Source organism: Sinocyclocheilus rhinocerous, unplaced genomic scaffold, assembly GCF_001515625.1.
Source record: "Sinocyclocheilus rhinocerous isolate Xijiao unplaced genomic scaffold, SAMN03320098_v1.1 scaffold287, whole genome shotgun sequence".
NCBI lineage: Eukaryota > Metazoa > Chordata > Actinopteri > Cypriniformes > Cyprinidae > Sinocyclocheilus > Sinocyclocheilus rhinocerous.
The window spans coordinates 667,437-684,774 of record NW_015633524.1 but is presented as its reverse complement, the minus strand read 5'-3'; the positions used below and the strand labels follow the sequence as shown (position 1 = coordinate 684,774).

General features: G+C 36.0%; 1 protein-coding gene across 1 annotated transcript; it reads left to right on the top strand.

The window, feature by feature from the left end:
* The first annotated feature begins 5,019 nt into the window (after positions 1–5,019).
* On the top strand, positions 5,020–16,933 carry LOC107744146 (integrin alpha-2-like). The gene is made up of 22 exons (XM_016557655.1): positions 5,020–5,095; positions 6,314–6,405; positions 6,534–6,648; positions 6,733–6,860; positions 6,948–7,096; positions 8,721–8,871; positions 9,783–9,913; positions 9,994–10,157; positions 10,242–10,390; positions 10,520–10,630; positions 10,720–10,802; positions 12,223–12,364; positions 12,456–12,542; positions 12,635–12,711; positions 12,802–12,885; positions 13,647–13,749; positions 13,861–13,971; positions 14,131–14,241; positions 14,644–14,757; positions 14,849–14,938; positions 16,149–16,265; positions 16,373–16,933. The coding sequence occupies exons 1-22, from the start codon at positions 5,020–5,022 to the stop codon at positions 16,457–16,459; spliced, it is 2,472 nt and encodes an 823-aa protein (XP_016413141.1). The 3' UTR covers positions 16,460–16,933.
* Positions 16,934–17,338: the final 405 nt, after the last annotated feature.

Below are 17,338 nucleotides of genomic sequence, written 5' to 3'. Positions count from 1 at the left end.
TACACCAAAGTAAACAGTTCAAAACTAAGCCAAAGCAGAAACTCTGCATATCTCTGAGCAAACACAGTCCTGGTAGGGTTTTGTGTGTGTGTGTTTTGTGTTTTTTTGGTGCCTGAACCGATACTTAAAAAAAAAAAATAGGATGGATTGGCAATTATTGAGCGCTATAAACACATTTAATGTCTGTTTCAGTCATACTGGACGCCAGAGGGCGCCCTCGCGCAGAAACTCCACATGTGCATCACAGAAGGAATAGGACTCAGGAAATCCCTAATATGGACAAAGGCATTGCTGTCTCTGTAACTGAGTAAACAGAAGATATAAACGTTTTGAATGATAAAACAAAGACAATAAACACTCGACTGCGACGATGTATAGTTTATCTGTGTTGTTCAAGCCATCTTTGGTATTTTCATCATAATTAATCCATTGTTAATTGACATAGCCTTTTTAGGGAAATTATTTTTCACGTGCGGTGCCGGTGATCCTTACGTCCATTTTGGAGAACCAGAGAACAAATATTTCAATCAATCGCTCAAGCATTGGTGGCACCGAAATGAGGCACCGAAATCTGCGTTCTGATTCAGTTCTAGTACATACCGGTTACATAGGTACCAGTGCCATATTGGCACCGGGTTTATACCCAACCCTAAATGTAACACTGTAATGCTCAGCCAAATACATTTAATGACTGGAACCAATTGTTGTGTAAAGGCACTTTCGCACCGGAGGAAGGGGTTTTCGCACCGGAGGAACCTTTTCATAGTTCCTAGAACTATTGGCTGAAGTTCTCACTTTTGGTCTGTTCACACCACAGGAACTAGGAATGTGTTTAGTTCTAAGAACTCCATTTGGGGGAACTAAATTAGCTCCTACTTCAGAGTAGGGTCTAAAACAGTTCTATTGGAAATACCAGTGAGGTAGTGTACGCTGATTGGCCAAACGCAGCCATGTAAAAATATTTACTCCACGAACATGGAAAACGGTGATAACGGCATTCACCTATTGTATTCAGTGTTTTGCGTTTTGTTGCCTCCATGATATGTAACACTACAAGTTGTCATAGGAGATTTAGTCAGATTTTCATGCTCTTTCAATCGTGTAAATTGTGCGTTTACATTTGTCGTGGAACAAACAATGGTCTTCTCAAATTTGTCAAAGTTCAAGAAGCAGAGTTCCAGATGTCAAAATAAGACTTCCTTGAACACAGCAACAAAGCCGAGATGACAGCCGCCACATCTGTCTTCGTCTGTCCGGGCAGCCATACTTATACCTTGTTCTTATCAGTCTTTTCAACCAAAAAATGACAATTCGGCCTCTGATTGGTCTTACTCCACTAGTTTTGCTACAATTAATTCATACTCCTCTTGGTTTACGTTCTAATCGTAGGCTCCCGCTAGTTTGAACCATTTTCCATTTCAACCTTAGTCTCACCCTCTCCCTAAATGCAGGTGTCCTCATGGCCATTCATCATACTTGTTTGTGCCATCCTTGACATAATTAATTAATAATAATAATAATAATAAAAAATTTATGCATTTAGCAGACGCTTTTATCCAAAGTGACTTACTGTGCATTCAGGCTATACATTTTTTACCAGTATGTAAATATATGTATGTATACATATTCTTGGAAGTCACCCAAAGTTCACTGGTTCACTCTAGTTCATTGGCGCTGCCCAATGGAAAGCACCATACTTGCCCATTAGAGGGCACCTAAGACTCACAGTCTATATTAAGACATACAATATTGAAGCAATCATTGAAACAATCACCATATTGATCAGTATATTGATTATGGTTATAGCCATACCTCATATTTTTGAATAAAATATCACAACACATTCCATCTCCGTTATCACAAAACACACGACACACAACAAAAACACCTCCAATCACGGCGTTCTCCATTCACCGGTTGTGGACGTTTGAAAATGGCGCAAATAAAGACGTCGCTGTCCGCTGCTTCAGAGTTCTGCTGCTGGAACCATTTCAAATCATTTCCACAGGAAGTCAAATACTCATGTCGTTCCAAACCCGTAAGACCTCCGTTCATCTTTAGAACACAAATTAAGACGCATGACGCATGCATGTGGTGCTGCTGACGCAGTAGCCGAGTTCTGACGGAGAACTCGGATGCGCTGTGCCTTGTTTACAAGCAGAGCAATGCACACTTATGCGTTGTGGTACTGTCGTGAACATGCGTCAAAGACTGACAAGGAAGAGAAGAAATTGTTGAATAAAGTGGAATTTTCATTTTTGGGTGAACTATCCCTTTAAGATAGTCACCTGTTGCCACCTACTGGCATAACAATCAAATTTGATGGCTGGAACCAGCTAAAGTTTATTACTGGTAAGTGTTTCTTGACCACATCAGTGCAGTGAATGACCATGCTTACCCATCTTATTTTGCAATGCTACAGTTAAGCTATTTTATTTAAATGTGAAGATTTAGCCACTATAAAAGAATGACAAAGTAAACAGTAAAACGATTTGCGCTACAAAATAGTGTGTTCATGAAGATGATAATAAAATAAAATGATAACAAATATAACGGTTCGGAATATAAATTAAGCAGAATTACGGACTGTTTTGGTACAGATAAAATATATGGAAGCAAACGAGAACGAAAGCCTCGCACATGACCGTTCTTAAAAATAAGGTGGATAGATGGATGAATTGATATTGATAACAGGCAAAAAACTTAATCATCAATATTTTTGCTTCCTAAATAACATCTGAAACACCGTGTTTTAAAAATGTGTTTTATTGGCCAGATGTTGTGGCTTACATCGTGAGTCTTGACGATAGTAGAATTCAGCAGAAATAGAGCAAGCTGTCTGGGATATTGCTTAAACATTTCCTGTTTGCTTTGAAACTATGCCAGTTAGGTAAACTCCTCAATTACATCCCAGTCTGAGAGATAAAATCCCGTCAGGAGTCTTGGGTTAATCATTGTGTGTGTGTGTCATTGTCTGCAGTGGGCACACTCATGATGAGTATGACTAATAGTGCAGCGCTTCCTCAGCTCTATGACTCCGCCCCTTCGCCCACCTGTCCTCGCCCAGTCTAGTGAAACGCAGGAAAATAGCAGCGCATAGCCTATTTCTCAACATGCTGTAAATATATTAAGACTCGGTTTTCGAATATGATTTGATGTCTAAATTGTGTCTTTTATTAGCTTCTCCGTAGTTTATAATCTGCTCTTTTTATCTTTCCCTTTTTCACTTGGATTTTTACGAAGTGTCAAATGAAAAGCGTGACGCCCGTTACAATAAGCCACAAGCTTCCTTATTTGGTCATTGGTCAATTATTTGTGGTAGGCATGTTGCATAATGTCAACATGAAAGGAAGATACTAATCTTACAGGAGCGCTGCTATTACATCATATCCTCTGAGCTATGGGGATAGTTCAGGTTGTTTCATTATAACAGTTACAGTAGGACTGGAGACATCACACATCTACTCTTTCTTAGCAATTTCTCCAGCAATGGACAAAGTGGAAAAAGTTGTGATACTACTGCTATTATTGCAGAGTAAGTACTTGTTTTGCTTACCATATGATGTTTACAAATTATTAATCTTCATAGTTTTCATGACTTTTTACATTTGGGTGGACAGACATGTTAATATTTTCAAGCTGCAACAAATAAAGATTTTGTAGTAATGATCTATAATGAAACTGTTTTATATACTTACTGTCAGTAAAAATATCTTAACCTCCTTAAACAAGATCAACTTAAAAATATACAATTTAAATTGTATGAATTGTACAATTGTACTTTCAGACAATATACTGCATGTTGAATTAAGTTGTTTTCCCCTACCCATGACATTTCTTTATTGTTTTAATCACAAATCTAACTAAATTGATAAATACCAATTTGCCATTTGAAAAAGAAAAATGAAGATTTAAACTATTAATTTAACCAATTTTGCTTTTCAGGTAAATGTATCTATTTATCTATTTTTCTGTATGAAAACAAAAATCGATTTTATGTATTTGTTTATTTATTCATTCATTCATTTTCTCACTCACTCTTGGAATCTATACTATTAAAAAATAAATATACTTTTGTACATGATAAATCTGTGTTGATGCAGATAAATCTGTGTATAATAAGTCCCATTGTTTGTTGTGAAGGTGTGTTTGGTGTTAAGTCTAAAAAGGGTTGGGTTCTCACTTCGACTTATCAGTATTGTTTGAAATATGCCGACATACTGCTGGTCATAGAAAAGGCTTACCAATGTCAGATGTCTCATGGCAAAAAAGTTTTTTGACGAACTAGAACCGTATTAAATATACTGTATGTGAATATACATTTCCAAACAAAATAGGGTCTAAAATCATAGCTGAGAATGTCAAACTTTTCCCCGCAGGTTTCTGTATTGCTCACACTCAGGGTTTCAATGTGGGAACTGCAGGGGCTAAAATCTTCTCAGGTCTTGCGGTAGAAGAGTTTGGCTACACTGTACAACAGATAAGCAATGATCAAGGAAAATGGTAAGATATGTCATACGCCAGACATTTTTCTGAAACATGTTCAAAATGTATAAAAAAAAAAAAAATGTGGGTCCAAAGTCTATTTCTGGAAGTGTCTTTGAGTCACAGTTCACTCACAGATTACAGTGGGGAATTTGAGACGGCTTTGTTTATGACTAATTCCTGTCCGGAATACCAGGAATTGTCATTTATTCTAAAGGAAAATTATTTGGCACTCTACCAATCTTAAAGGAATAATACACCCAAAAACAAAAACCCAGCGCTGGGTTATATTTAACCCAGCATTTTTTTAGAGTGTAAAGTACCTAATTTTACGTTTTTTAATTTTTTTTATTTTTAGAGTATGTCTTGAATTAAATGTATTTTGTTTTATTTTGTTTACAAGACAAACATAATTTTTTAATTTGACGTATTACGGTCATCTATGAATTTATTCAGATTCTCAAGCAAAGTGCCAATATTCAAAAATTCATAGAGGAGATTGAATTGATCGCTAGCGCTCCAACAGAGAACTACATGTTCAATGTGTCATCAGAGCAAGCGCTAATCAATATCGCAGGAACTCTGGGGGACAGGATCTTTAACATTGAAGGTAAATCATTCACATATGCCAAATGAATAACGACTTTGTTCATCCAGTGACAACAGGTCACCTTTTTAACTAAAAAAAACCAGCTTTAAATTAGGATAAGCTTTCGAATATTTTGTCTTGTTTGATTTGAGGCACCAGTCAAGGTCAGGAATTTCAGCTGGAGATGTCCCAAGTTGGATTCAGCGCACATCAGACCAATAAGAAGGTGCCAGTAATCTTTCAACATATCTGATTGAGTAGTCAAACTAATTTCTGATGTACCATACTGATTCAGAAGAAATGAAGGCATGACGGGGTGGCATTTTGTCTCACAGGATGTGATCATGCTGGGTGCTGTCGGAGCGTATGGATGGAGCGGGACCGTCGTCCATCAAACAGCTGGGAAATCACACATTTTCCTCAAAAATGCATTCGAGAAAATCCTGGATGACAGAAACCACAGTTCATTACTTGGTGAGCCAGCCAGAAAACGAACTGTAAAGTATTTTGAATGAACGAAAGCAAATATAGAGGTCATGTAACTTTATCTTTTCATATCCATGCTACTGTCCAAAAGTTTGGGGTCAGTAAGATTTCATTTTTAAATATGGGTGCCGTCAGAATGAGAGTCCAAACAGCTGATAAAAACACCTTGTGAAGTGAAAAGCTGCGTGTTTGTGATAAACAAATTCTTCAGATGTTTTTATCAGCTGTTTGGACTCTCATTCTGATCTAGATGACAGAAACCACAGTTCATTACTTGGTGAGCCAGCCAGAAAACGAACTGTAAAGTATTTTGAATGAACGAAAGCAAATATAGAGGTCATGTAACTTTATCTTTTCATATCCATGCTACTGTCCAAAAGTTTGGGGTCAGTAAGATTTCATTTTTAAATAAATTAATACTTTTATTCAGCAAGGATACATTAAACTGATCAAAAATATTATTTAATCATTTAAAAATGGGGAGCAGCACAACTGTTTTAAACATTGATAATAATCAGATTTTTTTCTTGAGCAGCAAATCAGCATATTAGAGTGATTTCTGAAGGATCATGTGACACTGAAGACTGGGGCAATGATGCTGAAAATTCAGCTTTGCATCGCAGAAATAAATGTAATTTTTTTAAACTATCTGACACCACAATACTTTTGAAGTCCTTTAAAGTCCATTCAAATAGAATTAACATAATTTAAATTTTTCCCACTTGTCGTGAAAATATATCTGTGTCTTCACAGACTCTATCAGCATAGATGGTGTGCAGAGCATCAATGTCAACATGAGTCTGGGCCTGACTCTCACTCCAATAGCTAAACCTAACACATTGATGGTATGCTGTAGTAGCATTGTGTCTCCATCAGGGGGCGGGATCTTACTCAAAACACTCATTCAGTCCTTGACATACTCAAGGTACAAGATATGAAACTGTAGAAAGCTGATGGTATGTTTGTGTTTCAGACGTGTGGTCCTCTGTGGGCTCAGCGCTGTGGCAGTCAGTATTTTTACCCAGGAGTGTGTGCTGAAGTGAGCCCACAGTTTACGCTCCAGTCATCCTTCTCTCCTGCCATTCAAAGTACATCTTATTTTGTATTGTCAGAAATGTACAAAATACTTTATAGGGTAAGTTAGTGATTCTTAATCTGAATTTCTCATTCAGCTTGTGGTGGGCCAATGGATGTTGCCATTGTTTTGGATGGATCAAACAGTATATATCCGTGGCCTGATGTTAGAAACTTTCTCATAAAGCTTTTGGAAAATCTCGATATCGGACCAGATAAAACTCGAGTAAGTACTGTTATTTACCTTATTCTGATCTGATTTTGTCTTTGATTTATATGATATGACTTAATTGGGATTTTGTTTCTTTTTTAGGTCAGTATAATGCAGTATTCAGAGGATTTGTCCTTTCTTTATCATTTTAGTTCTGACCAAAATAAAGACAAAGTTCTTTCAGCAGCTTCTGGTATTGAGCAAAAAACTGGAACAGAAACCAACACTTTTGAAGCACTTGACAATGTCAGGTATTTTATTATTTATTTTATTTTATTTTATTTTATTTTATTTTATTTTGAGAGTCCAAACAGCTGATAAAAACATCTGAAGAATTTGTTTATCACAAACACGCAGCTTTTCACTTCACAAGGTGTTTTTATCAGCTGTTTGGACTCTCATTCTGATGGCACCCATTCACTGCAGAGGATCCTTTGGTGAGCAAGTGATGTAATGATACATTTCTCCAAATCTGTTTCGATGAAGAAACAAACTCATCTACATCTTGAATTGCCTGAAGATTTCATTTTTGGTTGAAATATACCCTAAGTATATGGAAATATATCATAAGCACGGGCAAAAATAATTTGCATGCATAATTAGTTTGATTGCATAGAGAAATGGTTATTTTTGCTCAGGCTGCTGGTGGGTTCTCCCTGGAGTGGATACCCTCAGAATAGAAAAGGAAATCTCTATAAGTGTGACATTAGTGCTTCAAGAAGAGCCACCTGCCAGAAACTAAACCTTGCAGGTAAATTTCTCTTTATTTTAAATAATTATGCACTTGCAAAAAGTATTGTGGTATGACCATGGGCGTTTGGACATGATACAGCACCATTGTTTTTAAACTATCTGACACCACAATACTTTTGAAGTCCTTTAAAGTCCATTCAAATAGAATTAACATAATTTAAATTTTTCCCACTTGTCGTGAAAATATATCTGTGTCTTCACAGACTCTATCAGCATAGATGGTGTGCAGAGCATCAATGTCAACATGAGTCTGGGCCTGACTCTCACTCCAATAGCTAAACCTAACACATTGATGGTATGCTGTAGTAGCATTGTGTCTCCATCAGGGGGCGGGATCTTACTCAAAACACTCATTCAGTCCTTGACATACTCAAGGTACAAGATATGAAACTGTAGAAAGCTGATGGTATGTTTGTGTTTCAGACGTGTGGTCCTCTGTGGGCTCAGCGCTGTGGCAGTCAGTATTTTTACCCAGGAGTGTGTGCTGAAGTGAGCCCACAGTTTACGCTCCAGTCATCCTTCTCTCCATGCTACTGTCCAAAAGTTTGGGGTCAGTAAGATTTCATTTTTAAATAAATTAATACTTTTATTCAGCAAGGATACATTAAACTGATCAAAAATATTATTTAATCATTTAAAAATGGGGAGCAGCACAACTGTTTTAAACATTGATAATAATCAGATTTTTTTCTTGAGCAGCAAATCAGCATATTAGAGTGATTTCTGAAGGATCATGTGACACTGAAGACTGGGGCAATGATGCTGAAAATTCAGCTTTGCATCGCAGAAATAAATGTAATTTTAAAATGTATCAACATAGAAAAGAGTTATTTTAAATTATAATAATATTTCATAATATTACTGTTTTTACTGTATTTTTATTAAATAAATATAGCCTTGCTGAGCATAAGAGACTCCTTTCAAAAACATTTAAAAAATCATATTGACCCCAAAATTTTGAATGGTAGTGTAACATGCTGTTTTGACTGTATTTTTGATTAAACAAATGCATTGTGTTCAGGATACTCTGTGGCGTCTGTGACCGACTTTTATTTTATTTTATTTTATTTTATTTTATTTTATTTTATTTGTGGGGGAAATAAAACATTCTTTGTGTTTCAGACAAACAGCTTTCCTACCAGAAAATGGTGGTCGTCCCGGTGCCACTAAGGTGTTGGTGGTGGTAACAGATGGAGAATCTGCTGATGGTTCTAAAGGTCAAGAGGTCATTGAGAGATGCAACAGAGATGGCATCATTCGCTTTGGCATTGCTGTGAGTGAGAGATCAGCATGAAAAAAAAAAAACATTACGTGAACAAGATACGATACAATTATGCATTTTTTTATCTATTATGCAAGTTGAAATGAGAGAACATTATGTGAAATACAATAAGCAGTGAGATTCATTACAGAAAATAAACAATTTTAAGTATTCATTGTTTAAAACAGCGTTCTCTGTCCTGTTGATGTGGACGCTGACGGTGTGACTGATCTGCTGCTGGTCGGAGCTCCGATGTACATGAGCGAGGAGAAATCTGAAACAGGAAGAGTCTACATCTTCACCATTACCAAGGTGAAACATTTACTGCATGTAAAACTAATCTTCACTCAAAGCAGGTCCTAAAAAGGTTGACCATCTTGCCTCATGTTGTTCACAGGGCATCTTAAGCAACCAGGGCAGGTTAGAGGGACCCTCCGCATTGGAGAATGCTCGGTTTATAAATAATATATATATTTTTTTTATTAATATTTAAAAAATTTTAATTTATTTTATTTTAATTCATATTTAAAAAAACATTTGTCCACTTAATGAAAGACGGTGCAACTTACATGGAGAAAAAAATATCAGATAATTTGATCTTTTATGACCAGGCAAGGTTATTTCTGGTTGTAAAATGTCATGTGGTGCGACTACACAAAAATATGAAAAGTGAATTAATTAATTAATTTATTATTTGTAAAAAATATATATATATATTAAATCATTAAAAGATATTAAATAATTTCATTATAGCTTTTCTTGAAAATGGTGTAAACATACCATATGAAACCAATGTTAATACAAAGAGTACATTTCTAAGAACTAAGATGCATTAAAATATCCACTTTTTGTCTTATTTGTTATTTCCCTTCATACTAAAACAAGTCTTCTTATTTTGTTGTCTCTCTTGTTATTTTCTGCAGAAAATACTGGGATCCAAACTGGGCCCAGCGCTTCGTTTCTTTGGACGCTCTTTAGATAGTCGTGCTGATATGAACGGTGACTCAATCCCTGATATTTCAGTCGGAGCGGCTGGGAAGGCAGTGCAGCTCTGGTGAGGATCTCGGTCTAGTTGTTTAAGATCTATAAAATCATAATGAAACCGTGATGCTCATCCAGTATTTATGATCTCAGGTCAAGGGGAGTTGCAGCTGTCACAACGACGGTCTCCTTCAGCCCTGAGAAGATCAGCATTCTGAGTAAACCTTGCATGTTTGGAGGAAGGATGGTGTCGTGTGTTAGTGCCAAAGTCTGTTTCAGATCAAAATTCAGACCCACAGTATTAGCCGGTAAAGTAGGTAAGGTTGTCTCTCATGTGTTTTGTATCTCATATATTCTCCAAAAATCTCCATGAAAGTGAATGGAAATACACTTTTGTTTAGACATCAAGTACAACCTGACTCTTGACGCTGACCTGCAGTCATCTAGAGCCACTTCAAGAGCCCAGTTTGACAACTCAGAGCGACTTATCCAGAAACCTGTCAGCGTCTCTGACAAAGAAAGCTGTGTTGATCATAATGTCTATGTGCAGGTGAGTTTTTGCCACTTACCACAAGCCTCACGCTGTTCAGAATAACAATACTCTCTGTACTCTAGCTTCATTTCATTTCAAAGTGCTTGAATGATCATTTTACATCATTTTACTTTTATTGTTTAACAGGAGACTCCTGATTTTGTGAGTCCAGTTGCTTTGCGAGTCGACATCAGTCCACAGAATCCAGACACGGGCCCTGCCCTGGATGCATTTCAGCCCAAAGCGTGGGAATTTTTTGTAAGCTTCCCTCTGAATATAATTAAGGGCATCAGTTTCAATCGTTTCAAAGTTTTTAAACTGTCTCAAATGTATTCCTGTTTGCTCAGATCCCTTTTGTGAAGGACTGTGGCTCTGATGACAAATGCTCTTGTGACCTGAAGCTGACTGTGAAAGCTGTTCATGTATCTAGGTAACCTTACACAAAAACACACACAATGAAAGTAAAATGTAAAATGGTAAAACTACTAAGAATGTAAATATAAGATGAAAATTTAAACTTGAAAACAAAACAAAAAATTGAAATGTTGCCTTGCCAACTAACCATGTGTAAGGAGAATGTATGTGTGTGTGAGAGTAGAAATGTATGCATGTGAAAGGAGAATGTAAGTGTGTGAAAGCAAAAATATATGTATGTGAAAGGAGAATGTAAGTGTGTGAGAGTGCCAGAATGAATTATGGCTTGTACGGCCCCTCATACACACACACACACACATATATATATATATGTATATGTATGTATAAAGGAAAATCTAATAAAAATGTCAAAATTTCAAAACCAAATTACTAAAACTTAAACTAAAATTAAAACTGGAAATATAAATAAAAAATATAAAACCTAGAAATATAACAATAAATGCTGTGATAAATATCATAAGAGCCGTCTATTCAACTTTGTATGAAGGCCAGACCAAGGAGATTATTCAGTAATCTCCTTGTAATAATTACTTAAAATGTAAAATAAATAAATAATTTGAAAATAAAAACTAAATCTAATAATTTTAAAATAAAGGGTCAGATTTACTAGTGTCTTTTTGGTGTTAAAATAGTATACTGTCAGGATTTACCCTTTCAGACGCAAAATGTATGGGAGGAGAGTATTCAAATGAATCATGCACCGATATACTAACGTTTGCACATTTTTAACGCCCAAAAAAGCATGTCTTAAACTATTTTGCGCTTGAAATGGCTGCATTTGTTGTTGCTAGGAGGAGGCACCGCAGAGAACAGAGAGCACATGGTAGAACGGAGAGGATTTTTTCCACACGTATAAATTAATTTGTTTGGAATGCCAGAAGAACACATTATCCCAATCCGAACATATCCTCACGCTAATTTACGTTGCGCTTGGTAGATTGCGTATGTAAATAAGATGTTGCGTCTGCGCTCTTTAATTGGCGCATTGTCAGTAAATCACCCGCAGAAATTTCCACGCCCATCTGCGCTGTTTTGGAATTGTGCTCTCACGCTAATTTGCCCAAAATCTAAATCAAACATGTACTAAAAAAGATATTTGAAGCATATCACATTATTGGTTTATATGCATGTCAAGTTACATTAACTGACATCAGAGAACCATGAACATGTAAATGTGATGTTAAATTATTCAAATTAATTCAAAATATCAGGGAGTGCTTCAAGTAAAAAGTCAAATCGGTTCTGCTGAAAAAGATGTTTGGGAATCTATAGGAGAGAAAGAAAGACAGACTTTTTGTTAGTGTGAACTGTCCCTTTAAGAGTCAACTAAAAATAATCAGTTACTACCAGCAGGGCTAGATGTATTAAAAGAACCAGAATCCTGAAATGTAAAAAGATTTTGTTGTGTTTTGCAGCTCATCTTCACTTCTAGTCAGACCTGACAGAAGAAGACTGTCCTTCGTCGTGACAGTAACGAACATGAAGGAAAATGCGTACAACACAAGAGTGTCTGCTAACTTCTCCAGGAACCTGTTCTACGCCTCTTTTACACCACCTGTACGGCCACCATGTTGTGTTCTGGCATAAGTCTGCTCTGGTTTGTGTACGAGAAATTGTCTCTGTGAATCTTCTTGGCTTGTGTGTGCAGGGAGACAACACTGAGGTGAAATGCAGTTCAAAAACAGGCTCACTCGACTGCAGAGTTGGATACCCAAACTTGACGCCTGGCCAGACAGTAAGAGAAAAGCATCTGTGTGTGTGTGTGTGTGTGTGTGTGTGTGTGAGACACTTTTCATTTTCTTTAATAATTTCATTTTGCCTCATCAGGTAACATTTGAGATCAACTTTGACTTCAACTTAAATCAACTAGAGAAACAGGCTGTTGTGAACTTTGAAGTGCAAAGGTAAAAGTACTGTTTTTAACACAGTTCTGTTCTAACTTTTGTGTAACTGTTTGGTTTAAACTGTAAATAACCCTACATAACTGTTTCCAGTGACAGCGAGGAGGAGGTGACATCTGATAACAAGGTCTCTCTCTCCATCCCTGTCCAGTATGATGCCGAAATCATCCTCACCAGGTCAGAGGTCAAAGTAATGCTTTGATCACCTTTATCTGCTTGTAAAGTGGTCAAACATTTGAAATAATTCAGTTTTTTAATGTAAGAAGTCTCTTCTGCTCACCAAGACTACATTTATTTGATTAAAAATACAGTAAAACAGTAATATTGTGAATTATTATTATTACAATTTAAAATAACTGTTTTCTATTGCAACATATTTTACAATGTAATTTATTCAAGCTAAATTCTAGCATCATTACTCCAGTCTTCAGTGTCACATGAAATCATTCTAATATGCTGATTTGCTGCTCAGTTATTAATATTATCAATGTTGAAAACAGTTTTTGCTGCTCAATACTTTTGTGGAAACATTGATACTTTTTTCAGGATTCTTTGATGAAGAGAGCAAGAACAGGATTAATCTTTGGTAACATTATTAATGTCTATACTGTTACTTTTTGATCAATTTAATGAATTCTTGTTAAATGAAAGTATTCATTGCTATTTTTTTTTAATCACCCTAAAACCTTTGAATTATAGTATCATGGTTTCCTCAAAAATATTAAGCAGCACAACTGTTTTCATCATTGATAATAATAAGAAATGTATGATAATGCAGACTAAAAAAAACTAATTGTTCCAAACTTTAGACCACTGTATGTATTTTGACCGCTATATACTGTATATTAACCTTGACCTCTATCACAGAAAAAAAGGCTCGTAAGTTTTTGTAATGTAAAAACTGTAGTTCCATTTCTTCTTTTCAATTATTTTTCTAGAGACTTAAACTTGGATTTTTGCGGCATTGGTTCTGAGGATCAAGTCAAACATACTGTCTCAGGTTTCGATGACATTGGCCCAGAATTCGACATAACATTACAAGTGAGTAAAAAAAAAAAAGTATATTTCACATTAAACTAATATGTCTCAAGTTCCCTCTAGTGTTAACAATGTGAACTATGCGATAGTTAATTTAAGCATGTCTTTCTGCAGGTTTCAACAGGAACTTTCCCAATCGATCAGGCTCATCTGACCGTCTCGCTGCCCACCAGCACCAAAGCTGGAAATCCTTTACTATATGTGATTTCAGTCAAAACGGCACCTGTAAGTATAATGCTCTATTAAAATGTATTAAGAAACGTTAATTATTTTCTATCATTTTCTTTACAAATAAAGTATTTCACTGCACAAGTATTTATACTGTAATTACCAGACTGGGATGAAAAACCAGGACGTTTAATCTCTGTTGTTTCTGCTGAGTAGGTTGTAAATGTGTGGTGTGATAGCAGCCATCTGATTGACCCACTGAAGATCAGAGAGAAAACACACACTGCCAGCTTCACTAAAGAGAGCTTCAGAGGGACAGCAGAACTGGTCAGTATGCGTGTGTGTTTATATTAAATTATACATGCTGTAATATGGGCGTTCTGGGTTTTCAACATAATAATAATAATAATAATAAATGTTTCTCGAGCAGCAAATCAGCATATTAGAATGATTTCTGAAGGATCATGTGACTGAAGACTGGAGAAATGATGCTAAAAATTCAGCTTTGATCACAGGAATAAATTATATTTTAAAATATAATCACATAGAAAACAATTATTTGAAATTATAATTATATTTCACAATATTGCTGTCTTATTTTTGATCAAATAAACGCATCTTGGTGAGCTGGAGAGACGTTTGTTTAATAAACATTAAAAAAAAAACGTACCAACCCCACGCACTATTTTAAATGGTAGTGTATAATACAGTATACATTTTCATTTCCAGGATTGTAAGGCAGCAAAATGTGAAACCATGACTTGTGTCCTCAAAGATCTGGAGATGAAGACCAACTACTTTGTAAACATCACCACTAGGATCTGGAATGGCACATTTGCCTTTGTAAGTGTCTCTTGAACTGCTTGATCCCTATCTACTATTTCTGTTATCTGTCCTGAGCAGATGCTTTATTCCCCGCTTTACTTCCCTCCAGGCTGATTTTCAGACAGTTTTAGTGGCTGGAAGCTCTGAGATACAAACATCTCAGCCTGATCTCATAGTCGTCACACACAAACAACAACAGGTCAGTTCATCCCCCCGTCTTTCAGTTGTGTTTAAGATGATCAACCCTGCTAAAAAAAAAACACCAGCTTGGCTTAGAGTGATTTTCTGTGCTTGGCTGGTTTAGTCTGGTGCACATCTTGTTGGTTGACCAACATAGCTGTTCTGTTCATCAGCAGAACTAATACGGAAGTTGGTTTTTGACCAGTATGCTTGTTTTAAGCACTTTTGTTATGTTTTCCCATAAAAAGCATAAACATTCTTAAAATGACATACTTGAGAAGTGGAAGTTTGGAATTAAGTAGTTCAATGTCTTTAATTAAGTTTACTTGTATAACAGACCACACTGTCAAATAGGTTTTCTTTAAAAAATATATTAAAAAAAAAAAATTATTTACACACATATATATATATATATATATGTGTGTGTGTGTGTGTGTGTGTGTGCGTAAAATACAACTAATATTTAAATATTTAAGGCGATACACAATATTATAATGCTAATTTATTTAATTATGTACTTTTCCTGTTTTTTAATTATTTACTTACCTAGTTTTATAGCCAGAGAGTAATCCAACTCCAGGGTAAGGCTAAAATCAGCCTAATGTTTATAATATGATTGAATTTGTATTTAACATGATAACAATTTAACATAAACATTGTAAGTTACTAATTATAATGCTTACATTCCCTCAGTTATTCAAACAGCAGCTACAGAAAACGAGCAAAGAACATCATCACTGACTTCAGTCTAGCGCGAGTTTATGCACTTAAAAAACACTCCCGTTATAATCAATGAAGCTATCTACACTATATAATGAATAAATGTCTTATACTTACATCACACGTACATCTGCACTTTGTTTATGATGAGAGAATTCGCGAGAGAGCAGAATTCAGTCAGCGAGCGCATGCACTGAGCAACAAAACTGTGGTGTTTCAGCGATGACTCATCTGAACGCCTCTGATTGGCCATTGCATTCATAAAATCAACAGAATCGTGTGTGATTGGTTATAACGCACAACACTGTCAAATATATTAATTATAAATATTAATTAGATCGTATTACTAGCATGCTAATAATAATCGCCTTGCTGTCGTCAAAGGCTTCAGTCACAGGCGATATGACTGGCTATCGTCGATACACGATACTATAGTTTATCGGAACAACCCTATACTTTATATGGGTGTGGTAATATGCTTTATCTAATTTTTCCTGACTCTGCTGCAGATAAAAATTACAGTGAGTAAAGAAGGAGCGATTGGAGATATTCCTATTGGTATAATCATAGGAAGTGTCATTGGCGGCCTCCTCCTTTGGGCTCTAGCTACGGTGATCCTATGGAAGGTATGAGCTCTTTGTTTTAGCATGAATTGCAACTGTATTAATACACTGTAATTTTGACAAAGTAAAATGCTTTATTGTAATAATATACAATACTGATGTCCCACCAGGTTGGCTTCTTCAAGAGGAAGACTTTGCCACAGGGAAATGAACCGGATCCGTCAGAACAAGAGGGTCTGTGTGAGAATCCAGCATGAACGGGACATAAACACTCACCTCTGTGACTACATGAGAATAATATTACCTTGAAATGTACAGATTAATAACTGATATTCAGTTTACTGCCATTCGGGTTCTGCCAGGAGGTCTGGCTTGTGAATATCACTGTATTTTAAACCATCTCACAACTGTTGACTCTCATGCACTCTCTCGTTCAGTGCTCACTCCTATCTAGGCCTCAAAAGAATGAACGAATGAGTTGGTACACGCATGAGAGCCTTAAAGACAGAGAGGGTGGGGTGAATGTCTGAAGTTTATGCCTCTGTCAGATCCTGCTTCCTTCTCGTTCTGACTTGCTTCAGTTTGTACTTGGTTCTCAGTTAAATCATGACAAATAATTCTGTAAATACATCATTTGAAGTTTGTCTTTTTCATTAATGTTCTGCTGTTTTCTGTTGTTGAGTGTTTCGGAGACGTTTACCTCGCTCATGCACAAACCCCCAGTACGATGATACACACACACACACACACACACACTGTGGTTATAACTCCTCGATGTGAAATACTTATTATGAATGACTCTTACTGTTGTGATTGTTCAAGCCCCGGGGGAAGATTAAATTATGTTCTTTAAACTTTGTTTTTGTTGGCCTGGTTTCTTATTTTTCCTCTTCTTTGTGGCTATTCTGGAATAAGCATATCTTAAAGAGATGAATGATTAATAGGTTTGTCTTTACCAAAGCAATTATTGTTCAGTAAGTATACAGTGACGCTAAACATCTTAAGTCACACCTAAAATATCAGAATGTCACTACTTTTAAACCTTTTAAAACAATTTTAGTTTTTCACATTTCCAAAGTTCTCAGAATCAAAAGTTGTCATAGTTGGGATTATTATTATTTACTATTTTATAATTT